This window comes from Eschrichtius robustus, chromosome 6 (genome assembly GCF_028021215.1).
Source record: "Eschrichtius robustus isolate mEscRob2 chromosome 6, mEscRob2.pri, whole genome shotgun sequence".
Taxonomy (NCBI): Eukaryota; Metazoa; Chordata; class Mammalia; order Artiodactyla; family Eschrichtiidae; genus Eschrichtius; species Eschrichtius robustus.
The window spans coordinates 42,691,091-42,708,727 of NC_090829.1; the positions used below are offsets into that span (position 1 = coordinate 42,691,091).

The 17,637-nt window shown below is 37.9% G+C and overlaps 1 protein-coding gene across 1 annotated transcript; it reads right to left on the bottom strand.

Moving 5' to 3' along the window:
• Positions 1 to 1,535: 1,535 nt before the first annotated feature.
• SPTSSB (serine palmitoyltransferase small subunit B) lies at positions 1,536 to 1,766 on the bottom strand. The gene has a single exon (XM_068547387.1). The coding sequence runs from the start codon at positions 1,764 to 1,766 to the stop codon at positions 1,536 to 1,538; it is 231 nt and encodes a 76-aa protein (XP_068403488.1).
• Positions 1,767 to 17,637: the final 15,871 nt, after the last annotated feature.

Here is a 17,637-nt window from a genome sequence, read left to right on the forward strand (position 1 = left end):
AGTTCTAGGTCCCTTACCTGTAACTGGAGACCTTAATACCTACTTCAACATGTAAAACATGTCCACCATGGAGAAGACTCTTGATAAATCTATCAATAGTTTTACCCTACCATCTTAAGATCAGTTACCACCTTGGATCACTAAGAAATGATGTTTGCAGAGAAATATGGATGTAAGCACCTAGATATTTAGTGCAATAGGAGAAAAAAGCAAATCTGGAGGTGGATATTTTATTTATAAAATTAAACCTAATTTATTTTGCAAAAATCAACACATACATGTTCAGATCTGGTTTATCTTCAAAACACGTATTTTTGTTTTTTAACAAACATGCAAGCTAATTTGGCATGCCAAACATTCTTCTCTTTAGCTCTCCTTGGAAAATTTTTTTTTCATAACACAAACAAGGGTGCAAATATTGTCCAAAAACTATTTACATTTTTACCCTCCAGAATTACTAACATTAAGATTTATTGAGAGGAAAGAAAAACTTCAAGGTTTGGCCTTTGGCATTCACATTTGATTCAGTAGTGTAATTAAAAACTTGTATTTGTTTTTAAGATAAACACTTTGAAGGAAATTTAATAAATCTTGGTTTTGCTCTGCAAAGGAGCCACTGTATCAAAACATTTAACTGGAGCTGTCGAGTTCCTGCTGGTAGAATATTACTTCCAGCCTATTTATTAGCTTTTCTTCCTGTAGCCCAATATATGATTCCCCACACCCCACCCCTCCACTGAGTGAAAACACAGAAAGGATGCAATTTCTTGTCTCTTTTCCCCCAGCATCATGCAAGGCAAGGCAGCATCACAAGTCACAGTATCTGAATTTACTTTGATTATATATTTTTTCTTACACTCAAAATGATTTTGTATTATAATACTTACTGGGTCATCTAAAATCAACATTGTTGATTTTAAACTGTTATAAAGCCAGACTTTTAGAGGCATTTGAAACAATTCATGAACCATGTCTGAAAGGAGATAATTACCTTCAACCTATTCTTTTGCGCTTGAAGTAAAAGAATTTTAGGTATCAGCAAGTTACTAGAAAATAAGACTTTAGGGGGTCTATATAATTTATTCAGATCTTTTTGTATATTGTAAACAAGGATAGGATACTTTTGACAGTAGTGTATGAACAAATTTTTTAAAAATATATCCTTCACTATAGAATAGGTATCAAGAGAGCATTTTAAATATGATTCTGATAGGTCTCTTATGAGCCTACTTCCCAGAAAAAGTTTATATGAAATTTCCCAATTAAAAACAAAATCTAAAGTCATAGATTTAAGTTGAGAGAATATGGTATGTGAGGTAAGGTCATTGTGTTATCTATGGTCTGATGCACAATGTAGCATGTACAAAAGAACCTAAAGAGACATCTATCTCAAATTTCAGGCAGGATATGAGAGTGCATAGAGAGGAGAGAGCTTTTCAGGTGAGATAATGAAAGAAGCTACAGTATTCACCTAAATTAATACATTGTAAGCAACGTACACATATGTAATGCCAGTTCACAGGATACAAACAAGATCAATTAGAAATTGTACTGTGATAGCCACACATTTTGGAGAAAAACTCCCAAGCCAGGCGAATGTGGATTGGGATAAAAACATAGGCGGTGTATACCACCATAGCAAAAATGGTTAGTAAGATGGTGTTGAACATGGATCGCTCCCAGGGCTCCAAGACAGCACAGCAGCTAATGATTTGGTATTGATAGTACAGCCAGGAGAAATAGTCCTTCACACGTTTGAAATCCATGGCTGGCTCCTTCAAGCTGCAGAAAGTCTGTCCTGTTAAAAAAGGTAACAGATTAGAAGAAAAAAAAAATAAGGCACTAAACACAGAATCTCCTTGTATTTTCATGATCTCAGCATGTCAAAAATTTTCTAAGAATGTTAATGATCATTGAGTGAATTACTAATAGGAATATTATATGGAAATAATAACAACATATTAATCATAGGAATTAATAATATTGCCATTACTACTAAAAATTACTACTAGAATGGATAGCAATAATATTATTAACAGTAACATTTATCTAAAAATAATTGCTAGTAATAACTCTAGTGATAATAATATCTGCAGTTGAGGCTAACCACATTTTCTTTAGCCCTGTACATTTAGAGAGATAAACGTGAATTTTCTGTTTCCTACAGCATATATTCTGGTAGAAGATTAAAGAATAGTGTGCAGAAAAGAGTTAATATAGCAAACCTGAGGCTGCTATTTTTAGAAGGGTCCTTGGCTGGCATCTGGAAACTTGGCTTTTGGAATGTTCTTTCTGTTCCCTAATGGATAAGGATGATTCACTATGCCTAGACTGTGCAAACACTGTAATTTATGGTGAATACCTGCTTTATTCTGGGAGTCTGGAATTTTTTGTAATTGCCAGGCAAAGAGTGTCCATGTGACCAGCCCCAATAAAAACCTTGGTGCTGAGTCTCTAATGGGCTCCCTGAGCAGAAACATTGACATGTATCACTGCACTTTTTGCTGGTAAAGAAAGAAGCACACTTGGTGTGTCCACTCATGGGAGGGAGAGAACATCTGAAGCCTATAAATGGATTTCTTCAGACTCCAACCGTGTCTCTCTTCCTGACTGATCCTGTTGTACATCTTTTTGCTATAATAAACCTTAGCTGTGAGTGCGAATATATGTTGAGTCCTGTGAGTCTTTCTAGTGAGGCACTGGACATATGGATGGTCTTGGGAAACAAGACACCTCTGAAACAAAGGTGAAGCCCAAAGTGTACCTTTGGGTGGTCATTTGGTTTTTGGGTAGAGAACTTATGAAAACCATATAAAAATGTTTTGTTGGCCCTCAGATAGGATCACAGTTAAAACTACGTGGAAAACCTCCTAGAAGGAAGGGCATCTATCATTTCTTTTTTTTTTTTTTTTTGATATACCAATTTTTATTTATTCATTCATTTCTTAAAGATTCTTGGGAAGATTTTGCAGACACTCAGAGACATGGTGGGTGTCCTTGGGGAGACAAGCAGACCTGTACCTGTTGTGCTTACTCCTAGGAGTATCATGGTGCTACATCATCTAAGTCCACCTTGATAACTTTTATTTTTCAAATCACAGTTAAATATTTTTGAAGATCATTCCTATGTTCTGACCTGAACGTATCTCTCTTTAATTTGATTCTCTTTTGAGTAAAAGCAAGATGTTTTTGCTCCATAAGACCGTGGACTCAGGCTATGGGGAGACTCTCATGATCCTAATGCCTGGCACAAAGACTGTCATCAGTAAATACTTGCTGAACAAATGAGTAAATGAATGAATGACAAGTAACCAACTTAAAAAAATAATTACAGATGACTCACAGTCCCGACCTAAGTGGGATCCGGTAGGCTACTGCTGACTTTCAATAACTTGGTTTTGATAGTAAGTAACCCTTTCTGACAAGGAAAATTTCCACAAAAACTTAAAATGGGAAAGTCTCTGTGTTACCAGGTCATGATTATTTGTAATAATGGCCAGAGTAATCCAAATAAGTAAATAATACAATTACTTAGTCTTCTAGAAGCCAGAGTGGAGATGAAGTAATTGGATTTGAATGGTTTGTCCTGGCAGGTGGACTTCAGTGAGAAGTTATCTCCAGTGTTCTTTTTCACTCCTAACTCTGGTTGCAGAGAAAGAGCAAAGGTCAAAGGTTTAAGAGAAAATGAGTGACAGAAGAAGTGATAATTTCAGTGAACAATATTATCCAAGCAACCAAGACTTTCCACTGATAAGCTGAAAGAGAGAAATTAGGAGGTATCCCTATTTGAGCTTTTAGGCTGTCCCATGAGACAACTGTATATTTCAAACTAAATTTAATTTTTAAAAATCTTATTGATGGCTACCCACACTTGCTCCTCTTCATTACCTTGACAGAGTTTGGGGTGGCGCCAGGTAACTGATCAGGAGTGTGAGAGGCCATTCATCAAGTATGAAGTTCCAGACTGTGCTGGGTGAAGGTGGGAGAATGATGGCTCAGCCAGGCCCAGACCCACCCCTTAGAAAGCTTGGTCCAGTTGGGAAGACAGGTAGCAATCAAATAATGTATACAAATATACAATTATCTACTATATTATGCCCTAAAGGGCAAGAGCAATGTATAAGGGACTGTGGGAAACCTAATCCAGTCTGAGTATGTCTCTGAGGAAGAGATATTTGAGATAAAATCCAGGAGATGATTGTGAATCTAACAGATAAAATGAGTAGTCAGATGGGGAGAATGGACAAGACATAGGGATCAACTTGTGTTTGTGCAAAGGTTAGAGGTGGGAAGGAGCTTGATAGGTGGTCAAGGGAATGACCAGAGTGAGGCCAAGTGCCCTAGGGCCTAGCTGAGTGGGCAAAGTATTTTGTCTTGATCCTGTGAGTGAGGGGGCCCCAAAGGTTTTTAACAGGGGAATGCTGTGGTGGGTTTGAGAGGATGAGCCTTTAAGATCATATGGACATGTTGCCTTCCCTGCATTCTAAAGCCAAACTGAAATGATTTTGAATACCAATCATTTCAGTAAATCTATGTCTCTGCTGTCTCATGGGCGTTACTCATTCAGAATCAACCATATACTGAAAATCTGTTTAAAATATTCTTAATATTCTTTTTATTTTTATAAATGAGATAAATTACTCATTTAGAAACATCATTGACCTTTTTCTCTATACATTTTAGCTTTTAAAAACTTACTAATTAACTGCCTGGCCATTGCTTTCTCTTCAAAAATTAAATTTCTTGCTTGAGCAGCCCCAGTGGACACCTTGACTGCAGCCTTGTGAGGGACCCTGAGCCAGAGGCACTAAGCTAAGTTGTGCCCAGATTTCTGAGCCGTAGAAACTGTGAGGTGGGTCAGTGTTCATTGTGTTAAGCTGTGAAAGTCAGTCTGTCAATCAAGGAAATGACAGCTCTAAAGCATACCAACATGCATTACACCAAAGCTGGACACCTGGTAAGAACTTGGTCACATATTGCTGACAATTTAAAGAATTAAGATTAAAAATTTTTTTTCTTGCCCATTTCTGCAGTGCGCTGGATCATTTCCCAGCCCTCTCGGTAGTCAGCTCTGACATGTAAAAAGTACTTTATTGTCACATCTCACTTCAGTCTCATGAAGTAAAAGAGTCAATAAAAAGCATTGATATCCCCCTTTTCTTTGATTCTTTTTCCCCTTATTAATGAAAAGCCATTTTAAAGATTATCTATTCATTGTTTCTCATGAAAAGGTGAGAAGAGAGTTGGTTATTATTGGTAAATCATCTGCTACAACCTACTGTTAGAATATGCACTATATTTAGGTTCTGGATTTGCTTCGGTAATATGTTTTACTTCCTTTTGAGTCCATTTTTAAGTCTTCTATGGCAGAGGTCCCCAGCCCCTGGGCCGTGGGCCACTACCGGTCTGTGGCCTTTTAGGAACCAGGCCGCACAGCAGGAGGTGAGCAGCAGGCAAGCGAGTGAAGCTTCATCTGCTGCTCCCCACCACTCCCCATCGCTCACATTACTGCCTGAACCATCCCCCCCCACCCCCACCCCCGGGAAAAATTGTCTTCCGTGAAACCGGTCCCTGGTGCCGCAAAGGTTGGGGACTGCTGTCCTATGGGACAACAGGGAAGATTTAAGAAAACCACTTTAGACAATTTAAGATGAGCAATGTGGGAAGGAGAATTCATTCATTCATTAAATAAGGGCATTTTGAGTACTACTGTGTGGTTTTCTCTTAGTAGTAACAGCTTCAGAAGGAATCTGTTCCAAAATGGCATTGCAGACAGGAGATGCTCTTCTAGGCAGCAGCAAACTGGACCATGGAACAAACATGCAGTGATGAGGGGCCAGGAATGAGCACTAACTGGGGGGAAAGGGCATGGAAAAATGCTAAGGAGGAAGCTAGGAAAAGAGGCTGAATTTGAGAAATAAGCTGACAAAAATGGCATGAACTTAATTATTCACAGGTAACCTAGAACTAGATGACAGCAAACATCTTAATGTCTTAATCTTTCACAATCAAATGTGAAATTAACTTGCCCTTAAAGACCTGATGGCATATCCCAGTAAAGCTAAACAAGAGAATTAAAATGCTTATTTTATTCAAGCACACCACACTTCTCCTTGTTTTTAATTATACGTTTTTTAAAAGATGATTTCCCGTATATGGAAAAGAGGGAGGAAGTAGTTTGTTTCTTCTCCTTCTCCTCCTTCTTCTTCTAATTTTTTCTCTAAACTTGGTGATTTTTAAAACCTTCTTAAATTTTTAATGAGGTTGTGCATTCAAAGGTGACACTGCCTAAGCACATTGTGGTATGTCTTCAGTGGTACAGTGGCCTGGATGGGTTTGACTCTTAACAGCTGAAGCTGTGTGGTGATGCCTTCAGGTGACTGGGGAGGGTTTGAGCCCCTGTGGGACACAAAGCGGGTGAAGCTCTCTGTAAAAAGTGGGGGTGAGGCAAGGGCCAGCACTGTTACCTGGAGGGATGGATAGTGAGGCCTGAGGAAAGGCTTTTTCTGGGTCATTGTTTGTTTGCTTGTTTGTTTTTTAATGTTCCTTTTTTTTCTATTGATGTATAGTTAACTTACAATGCTGTGTTAGTTTCAGGTGTACAGCACGGTGATTCAATTTATATATGTGTGTGTGTGTGTGTGTGTGTGTGTGTGTGTGTGTATTCTTTTTTAGATTCTTTTCCCTTATAGGTTATTACAAAATATTGAAAATATTGAGTACTGTACTATACAGTAGGTCCTTGTTGGTTATCTATTTTACATATATAGTAGTGTGTATATGTTAATCCCAACCTCCTAATTTATCCCTCCCCATCCCCTTTCCCCTTTGGTAACCATAAGTGTGAGATATATATATATATATACCACAACCAAACTATATATACAGTGGAATGTTACTCAGCCATAAAAAAGAATGAAATAATGCCATTTGCAGCAACATGGATGGACCTAGAGATTATCATACTAAGTGAAGTAAGTTAGACAAAGACAAATATCATATGTCACTTATGTGGAATCTAACAAAAGGATACAAATGAACTTATTTGCAAAACAGAAACAGACCCACAGACATGGGCCATTGTTTTAAAAACAGGATAACATCTCCTTCTTCAGGAGGATCCATGTAGTACCACATTCTAAGATGCTTCATGGATTTGATTTATCAGGGTTTCTCTTGTAATAATAACAGAAGCAATTTCTGTTTTCATAGGATTACCTGTAGCTTAGAAAGTGCTTTTTATTGCGTTTTCGTAATGGGTTTGGGACTAAGGACAGGCATTGGTTCAAGATCTGACTTCTCTACTTGCTGGGTATGTGACCTTGGCCCAGTTACTTAAGTGTTCTGGGCCTCAAATGCCTCACCTGTAAATGGAAATAATAATCCTTTCTGTTTAAGGTTGCTGTGAGGATTAGCAAAAATGCAAGCAAAGCATCAATTAAAGGGATTTGCATATGGAGGAAATACATAGATAGGAAGATGGAATCTAACTGGTGAAAGGCCTTCCCCTCTCCCCCACTTCCTTTTATTTATTAAAAATAATTATTACCATGCTGGTAATCGCACCAGGAACTGGAGATACCATGGTGACTGAGACAGTCATGGCCACTGCCCCAAGGATTATCATTCAGCTGGATATATTCCACAAATATATATTTTAGACAATATTTACCACATGTATTAGGTAGCTAAAGTGGAATCCTAGAATGTTAGCAGCTGGATGGACTGTAGAGTCCCCTAGACCCAGTCACTCATTTTAAAGAAAAGTACCAAGACTATGAGGCTAACATTAAATTGATATTAAATTGGTTCACATCAAATTGGTTTGTCAAACTGAATTAAAGTGACTGGACTGTTCCAGGTGGTGAATACCCTGTGTTTTGTGAATTGACATTGGATGAAAGAAGCAAAAATTCCAATGGAGGTTTTCTGTGGTCTTCAAAGTTGATCAAGGACATCGAAATCAAGTGTGTAGGTATCCAGAAGACTTCAGCCTCACCCTCTCTCAGTTTCCCCAGGCTCTACTCTTCTCTTACTCAAGACCCTTTCCTGAAATCCCACTGTTCAGATTCTCCTCTGGTCAAATGAAGGTCTGGCAAAGGCTTCATTTATTACAACTATTACTGGGAACTGGCAAAGGCTAAGGTTCTTGTTAGTAGTGTACAACTTAGCATGGATAAAAGACCCGAATAAGAGTTTTGCCAGGTTGAGGGGAGAAACAGGGGGGAAGGAAGAGATTATTAGAGAAGGATTATGAGAGTCTTGGGAACCAGAAAGAGAGAGAGAGTGATTTCTAAAGGGAACCCAGTGAATGAATGGGGACACTGTGACAGTAGAAAACAGTGAGGACTTGGAATTCCCCTAAGAAGTTATCTCATAATTGATTGGAGAGTAAGTGGCTATTTTTTATTTCTGAATGTCACTGAATGTATTTTTCTCTCACTAGTTTTGTGTACAGTGGGGAAAAGTAAAGTTTAATCTCTTCTCTCACAATGAGAAGGAGAATTCCAGGGACTTGTGATCCACATTACTCAGGGGCAACCCTTTCTTCTGGCCTGAACAGAAAAGAAGGTTAGAATAAATAGAGCAATAAAAAAACCCACATGCTCCCATGAACCCATGTATATGAGTCACGAAATGAGAATGCTGTAAAAGGAACATGCAGGGTGATGGCAAAAGTAGAGGCTGGGCTTGCTCAGGAGGCTTTTTGGTTTTGGTTCTCTCCATGGGAACAGGAGTGGTAAAAAGTTAGGCAACCACAATGAAAGATGAGTAGCAGATGATTTGTTAGGGTGGCGTTTTCCTTGGGAATACTGCAAAAGACTTCATCCTGCAGCCCTCCTCTGCCTAAAGAAAGTACTCCAAATTATTGAATTTTCTAAGGAAGGGATTTCCCTTTCTAAACATTAGCTAAAAATGAACCTTCCCTCCTGAGGAGGGGAAAAAGACTTAACACATTTTGGTTTAAATTTCCTTCTAAAATGTCAGAATCCGGGGCTGAAGAGAAAAGTCAGAAGGATTTGCAATTGAATTTGGGTTATCTCGTTCTCAACTTATTTTGGAATTCTACGTCAATCACCCAGCTTTTTTTGTGCTTCATATTTGGAACTTGAAAACCTGAGAAGGGGAAAAAGTATCCTGCCTGCTGCTGCAGAGAGAGATGCTGTATCTAAAAAGAGACTGTGTCTGTACTCGGAAGTAGCTTTCTTTGGAAAGAACTCAATAGATTTACTCAAGTTCAAGGCTTCCTTTAATTAAGTAATTCATTTAAAGAAGGAGCAGAGTGATGTCCTTCCAAAGAGTACAGTGTGAAAAAGGGTGATAAAAACGAGTAAATTTACAATGGAGGAGACTGATAAGCGCTACCTCAGCCAGCTGATCAGGGCCACCGTCAACAGTGATAACTCATGTTTGTAGTAGGTATCCATGATATGATGGCATGAAAATGGCACTTTAATTCTGTGGTCTTCCTCCCCCAAACCCACAACCTCAGTCTAATAATGAGAAAAAACATCAGACGAATTTTAACAGAAGAGCATCTTAAAAAATACCTGACCTTAAATTCTCCTAGTACCTAAAACTCTCAAGATCATCAGAAACGAGCAAAGTATGAAAAATTGTCACAGCCCACAGGAGCCTAAGGAAACATGACAATTAAATGTAATGTGTAACGGATGGAATCCTGAAACAGAAAAAGGATTTTAGGTAAAAACTAAGTAAATTTGAGTAATGTATTGGCTTTAATAATAGCATATCAACGTTGGCTCATTAATTGTAACGTGTCATACTAACGTAAGATGTTAATAGCAGAAACTGGGTGCAGGGTATATGGTAATTCGCTGTATTATTACCTCAAGTTTTTTGTAAGTCTAAAAATGTTCTAAACAATAAAGTCTATTAAAATTTTTTGAAGGCAAAAAAATAATTAGGAAAGTCTTGAAAGGTCCAGAGTTACCCTTATTCCAAACTCCAATGAACTTTGCTTATGCTGTTCTGCCTTTCTGGAAAACTCTTCCTCATAACTTCGAACATAATTAAATAACAGTCTTCCATAAAGGACTGGCTTTCAAATATTGTCAAACACAATAGAGATGAAAAGTACATTTTACTTTTGATCCAGGGTACATACACATACACATACACATACACATACACATACCCATACCCATATAACTGAAATAAACATCTCTCAAAATAATACTCTGCATGCTGATATTCTATTTCTTATTCCATTCTATTCCATTCAGTTTCATTTTGCTGTGTTCTACGTTATTGTCTTCATTCATTACAAAATACCAATTGTGAGTTACCATATCGATTTCTTAACCCACCAATTGTAACCTGCAGTTGGAAAAACCCTCCTTTAAAGCTTATCTCAACTGCTAGCTTCTCCAAGATGTCTCTGCATTGTCCAGTTTGGCAGACACTAGTCATATGTGGCAATTTAAATTTTTTGTGCTCATTAGCCACATGTGGCTTGTGGCTACCATATTGGACAGCACAGGTATAGAATATTTCCATCACTGCAGAAAATTTTATTGGGCAGTGCTGTGGACTCTCTTTGTCTCTCACTTGGACTAATGAAATAGCCTATCAACTTGTCTCCTTTTCACCTTACAATCTTCCATGCTGCTGCTGGAATTAACTTTCTAAAATTACACATTTATTTTTCTGCTTGAAATACTTCAATGGCTCTCCATTTCCTATGAAATGAAACATTCATGTAAGGCCCTTCACAGTTTGATCCCTCCACCTCTCCTGCATCATCTCTGAACTCTCCTGCTAAATGCCGTTCACTCTTAAGCTTCCATGTTTTAGTTCATCCTCTTTTATTTTCTAGAAATATTTCTGTGCCCCTCTTCTTTTAGATAAAATCCTATTTATTTTCAAGACGTAGCTTCTATGTTCTCTCTTCTATGAAACAGTCTCAGGAGACCACCCTTCCCAAGGAATGTATATTGCTTTCTTTTATGGGTTACCATTGTAGCTTTTATACTGTATTATAATTAGCCATGTACAATGTTTCCCCATTAGACTATGAGGTCTTTGAATACTGGGAATATGCCACGGTCATCTCTATATCCCCAGTGCCTGGAATGTGGGATACTTATACACTGGCTGGTGAGCTGGTTGGCTGGTTGGCTGACTGAATTGTAAGGTTGTAGAAGGTAGGGACCACACTTGTACTTATTTAATATTCCCATAGCACAATGTGGGATACATAAAAGGTACTTATGAATTCTCATTGTCTGCTTTCAGGCAATAAGTTTTAGACAGATTGTTTTCCAAGTACTGTCAAATTCAGTACAATCTGTTTTTTTTGTAGGATGAAAGGGAACTGGTACTGATATGACAAATACTTTTAAAGTTTCCAATACTGTTGAAAGTTCATGGACTCTGTGGGGGAATAAAAAGCACTTCTAAAGTGGTTTTAAATCCCATTAAAATGGCTTTTTACAAGGGCTTACTCTAGGTGAGTAAAAATTTAAGATTGGTAGAAAAGTGGTTCTAATGGAAAAAAATCCCAGGATGAGAACATCTGGAGACCTGAATTCTATTACAGCTTTTTTTCCTCTTCATCTTTTCTTCTCTTCATCTTTTTTTCTCTTTATTTCTCTTCATTCATTCATTCATTTTACTTTGTGTCCTTGGGCAAGTTCCAAAGTCTTTCTGGGTCACAGCTTCTCTGTGTAAAATGAAGATAATTGTTAATTGCTTCTAAGTCTGTCTCAGTGATATGGTAAGGAATGTGGGGATAGTTTGTGAGCTCTTTAGAAATATTTGTAAGAGTCATAATGATAGTAATAGTAGTGTTTGTTGTTGTTCCTTGTGGATTGGTACAACATTAAACTACTTGCAAGATTTTATTAAATTATAGAGTCAAAGAGTCTTCATAGAATATTCTATAACAGTTACCTCAACAATGGAGTGCTTTGGATATTTTACAGGAAAAAAACCCCCTCAGCCCTTATTTGTTTGCTAAATGAACTTCCTGGTACATTGAGAAATAATAACAAAACAACACATGTATATAACCATTAACACAAACCACTATTTGAAAGACATTGCAATCTTTACACAAATCTTTACATGTGTGTTGGGCAGGGCCACCACATTCCATTGTGTGGGCTGTGCACTGCACAAACTTGTGTCATGGTTCTTGGAGACCTGATCACAAACTGTTTCTTTATGTAAACACAATTTGATTCACAAAGATACAAATTTGTATGATTAAAGGAAAAACCTCACATTGTGTCTATGTACGAATCAGACACAACAATAGTTTATTGGCTTCCCAGTTTCCAGATGTCTTGCTCTAAGTTTTCTGTGGGTGACTGTAATGTTTTCTGTGTCTCACAGAAGGTTCTATTCTTGCTTAACATTTTCCAGGGAATTTCCTTGTCATCTTAGAATGCTCTCCAGTCACCCTTTGGCAAGCAATTCTTCATGCTGATACTGAGGTGAATATTGGAAATCAGACCAGAAGTGATGGATTTGAAGTCCAAGTCTTAAGAGGGAGCTAAAAAAACCAACTTAAAAGTTTGTGATAAATCAAAGCCAGAGAAGCAAATCAAACAACCATAGGGCAATTAAGGAACTTTCTTTATACATTCATGAATTGCTTGCACAATTTATAGACTCCTCAAAGAGGAAAAAACGAACAATTGTAAGTCAAAGCATGCTTCTGCTTTTAGGCAGCTAAGTTACTCAGCGTTTTATAATTTTAGAAGTGAGTTACTGAAATAGTGTACTAAGAGGAAAAAGTCTCACCAACAATTTAGCCAAGTTGTAGTTGGTATGGTGTTGGTTTGAGTAATACACAAGAGTAGAGTGTTTTTGTGGAGATCTGAACCAACCTTTTGGCCTCCAATTTCCATTAACAGCAACAAAGGCAGAACAACAGAAAACATGTACTTCTCGTCCAACTATCAGCTGAGGCCGCTGGGCATCACAGTGAGCGTTGAGTAACTGTAATTTCAAAGCAGTCCTTGTTGTTTGGCATTTTATGACAGACTCTAGAGGGATTTATGAATGAAGGACTTCTGGCTGGGAAAGGAAACTTGGAATTTGACTTTAACAGAAAATTTCATAATAGTTTAGGAAATACCAAATTCACGTTAGATCAATTTCAGTGTTGTGTGGCCATCAAAAAGGAGATACATATAGTGAAATTAAAAATGAGGAGCACATAGGTTAATGCTGAGTAGATGTTATGAATAGGAAGAGAAACTTGTAATAGGAGATGACATATCTTGCCTTGTTCCTGGTGTCCTGTCATTGACTCATATAGAAACAGGGCAAGGGGAATTCCCTGGTGGTCCAGTGGTTAGGACTCCGTGCTTTCACTGCCAAGGGCACGGGTTCAATCCTTGGTCGGGGAACTAAGATCCTACAAGCCAGGTAGCCAAAAATAAAAAGAAACAGGAAAAGTATCCTTCTTTATTCCTGCCAATTTGGGAGTGGAGAGTAAGGCTTCCAGGTCAAGATTTTAAGTGTAATGTCATTTCCTAGGATGAACCTCTTTATTACTATTTTATTTTTTTTAAAAAAAGAAAGAAAAACCCCATTATCCTAAGGAAAGAGGAAAGAATATAGCTTCTGGGTGGCTTTTTCCTTCTGCAGATATTGTTCCCAGGGACTGCCAATTTGTTTTTAGAAGTAAAAAGTAAACAGAGTTGCAACACTAACAGTGGACTTAAAGATGTTAATAACCATTTAAATGGGGGATATATGTATACATATAGCTGATTCACTTTTTTATACAGTAGAAACTAACACAACATTGTAAAGCAATTATACTCCAATAAAGATTAAAAAAAAAAAAGAAATGGAGAGAATAAAAGCAGACCAAAAGAAAAAGTCATTAAATGTATACACATGTTAAAGCGCATTATTCTAGATAACCAAAAGCAACCCAAATGTCCATTGGCGGATGAATGGATAAACAAAATATAGTATATACATGCAATGGAATATTATTTATCTTTTACAAGTAAGGAAATTCTGACACATGCTACAACATGGATGAACCTTGAGAATGTTATCCCAAGTGAAATAAGCCAGTCCTAAAAAGACAAATGCTGTATGATTTCACTTATCTGAGGTATCTGGAGTAGTCATCTCATAGAAACAAAGTAGAATAGTGGTTACCAGGGGCTGGAGAAAGGGAGAAATTGGGAGTTGTTCATTGGATGTGAAATTTCAGTTTTGCAAGATGAAAACATTCTGGAGACTGGTTGCACAACAATGTGAATATATTTAACACTACTGAGCTGTACACTTAAAAATGGCAAAGATGGTAAATTTTTATGTTATGTGTATTTTACCACAATTTAAGAATTTTAAATGTCAGTGAATAACTCTAAAAATTAAGAAGGACTGAAATTTAAAAATACACTTTAAAAATAGTCTGAACAATATTTTTTAAAAGTCATTAAAAGTCATTGAGAGTCTCGGGACTTCGCTGGTGGCTCAGTGGTTAAGAATCCGCCTGCCAATGCAGGGGACACGGGTTCGAGCCCTGGCGCAGGAAGATCCCACATGCCGTGGAGCAACTAAGCCCATGTGCCACAACTATTGAGCCCGTGTGCCACAACTACTGAAGCCCACGCGTCTAGAGCCCATGCTCCACAAGAGAAGTCACCGCAATGAGAAGTCTGCTCACTGCAACGAAGAGTAGCTCCTGCTCGCCGCAACTAGAGAAAGCCCGCACGCAGCAACGAAGACCCAACAAAGCCAAAAATAAACAAATTAATTAATTAAAAACAAAAAAGTCATTGAGAGTCTCAATTTGTAGTGGGGCATTACTAGTCTAGCAAAATTGCTTGGATGTACCATCCAAAACTATGTAAATGAATAACCCCAAAGGTCTTCAAATAATAATTGTGAGGTTCCAGTTGGGGTTCCCTTCTTCTTGGCTTTCATGATATAAGAGGAAAATTGGAAACTGATGAACTACAAAGATCTTTCTGAGAGGAGTGTTGACCTGTTTAGGTTGATTCTTGGCATCACTGAAATTCTCTTAGTTTAATTCCCTATAGTACTTGTGGGAATTAAAATTCTGTGATATGCTTATGTGTTTTTGACAAGGATGTGAAATAAAGAGCTCATAAGATCCCCAAACCCAGAGTATTTAAAAGGGAGTAAGAGTGGAAAAGTGGCTAAATCGTTCGACTGAAACTACTTTTCTAATGTCATTACAAACCCCTTTCCTGGTAATTATGTGCCATGTACATCATAACAGTTCTGCCTTTCTCTTTTCTTCCCCAGCTCTTTGCCATCAAAACTACACTTTGGTAAAGGAAATACCTGCTTACTGTTTGTTCCTAAGGACTCAAGTTTCTTGGAAGCTAGAAGCCTGAGCACAAAAAAATCAAGCTTTTGTCTCATCCCTGACTATTGTCATTATATTTCATATGTCTTCAGAAATAGAAGACGTTTTTTTCCCAAGGAAGAGTTTGAGGGCAAGGAAGGTGAGTTACTGCAATAATGATTTGTCAGAAGCATACCTGCTGAGCGCTTGTTCCCAGTGTTCTGCCAAAGGAAATCCGGTTGCATAGGCAGCTGGTCAGCCAAGACTCTTCCAATAGTATTTTCTAATACTGATTTTCTGGGTTGTGTTTTTTGCAGTTTTTTGGATAGCATTGAATAGATTTGCTCATAAAACTTTTTATTGTTTTTGTATATTTTTCTGTTCTTCTTCCTCCTCCTCCTCCTCTTCCCCCTCTTCCTTCTCCTTCTCATTCTTCTGGCCTATTCTTTATTTCTTATTACATTGTCTGGAAGGCTTCTGGTGATGAGTTCAGTGTTTTTGGTGACCAGCGACATTGAACTTTCATAGGTGTGATTTTTTTGTGACAATAGTAAGATAGCCTGTTGCTTTTTTACTGCCCTCAACTGACCTGCTTCTGTATCTCAGTTATTACTGCTTTTAGGAAAATAAGTGGAGAGCTAGCCTGACTCCAAGGGTCATGGAGATAGACACAGCATTGTTGAGGTGTTCTCTCTGCCAACCCCCAGATCAAGGGACATTTCCCTACTGGATTGGTTAGCATTCTAGGTCAGCTAGTTTCTGAGATGGGGCAGAGGGAGGTGAGAAGGGAAAGGCAGGAGTAATAGAGTTATGTCAAGACATGTCATTGCTTTTAGACAGTTAATTAGATTTTGCAATCTTGTACTTAGAAATTAGTTACTTAAGTGAGATAACAAAAGAAAAAAGTTTCAATGACAATTTAGCTTAGTGGATTTCTCATTCTCCTGGGCAGAACGGCATTGACATATTATTCTGGCTTCATTCTCTTTCACCTGCTCCCAGGTACACGGGTACCTGCATGCTTCTAGTGAAAAGTGGAAAAGGGCTGAGCTCCAAGATTATTCTTTTAAATGAGTAACAATTGTTCATTTCCTAAGAACTTTGTTGATTCTCAAGTAAATGTGGAGAAGGCTAATGGCAACTGGGCATATTAAGAAAAATATTTTCAACCAATAGATTTGAAACCAATTTAACTATACGCTCAAACTGGGTGAGATGAAATGTTCCTTTCCCTCTTTGAATAAATGTGGGTTTGTTTGTCAAGAATACCAGAGGAAATCTGCCAATATAGAAAAATATTTGGGTTAAGATATTGTAGTAGGTTGAATGGTGGCCCTCCAAAAGATATGTCCACATCCTGGAACCTGTGAATGTAACTTTATTTGGAAAAAGTATCTTTGTGGAAGTAATTAAGTTACTGATCTCTGCAAAAGCTCATCCTGGATTACCCAGGTCAGTCCTAAATCCAATGACAAGTGTTCTCAGAAGAGAAGGCTAGTGAAGACAGAGGCAGAGGTTGGAGTTATGTAGCCATAAGCCAAGAAGCCATCAGAAGCTGAAAGAAGGAAAGGAGAATTTCCCCCTAGAGTCTTTAGAGGGATTGCAGCCCTGCTGATATCTTGATTTCAGACTTCTAGCCTCCAAAACTATCAGAGAATAATTTTCTCTTGTTTTAAGCCACCAACATTGTGGTACATTGTTACAGCAGCCCTAGGCAATGAATTCAGATCTCTTCCTTAAAACCACTAGAATTGTACAATGTGGAATTCTCTTCAGGGGACAGAAACAGCTTTTATTAAGTACCACTGTGGCAGGCACTGGCTAAATGCTTAACTTAAATGATTCCAACTTTAAAGATGAAGAAACTGAGGCCCAGAGTCTCACGGTGACCACATGGGCAGCTGGGTGAGGATCCTCCCGAGAGGCAGTGTGGTGAGTAGTTACGAGCTCTGGCTCTGGATCCTGCCTGGGTTTGACCCTGGCTAAGTTGCTCAACCCCTCTGACTCAATTTCCTCTACTGGAAAAAAAGGAGTGATAATAGAACTTCATTCATACAATTTCTGGGAAGATTAAAAGATGTAAAGTATAAAGAATAAAACATAGGAAGAAGGCCTAAGTGAATGTTAACTGTTATGATTATTATACACTATACAAACGTACTATTGCTAAGCCTATGAATACCAGACAAAGAACAGAAGAGAATGAGATCATTTTTAAGGCAGAATGTGTCAACTTTATCAGTTGTTAAGATAGAAGCCACTTTTAGAGAGATTATTCTTCAGAATGTTTACTCAGTTCTGGTGTGGCTATCACAAAGTAGATA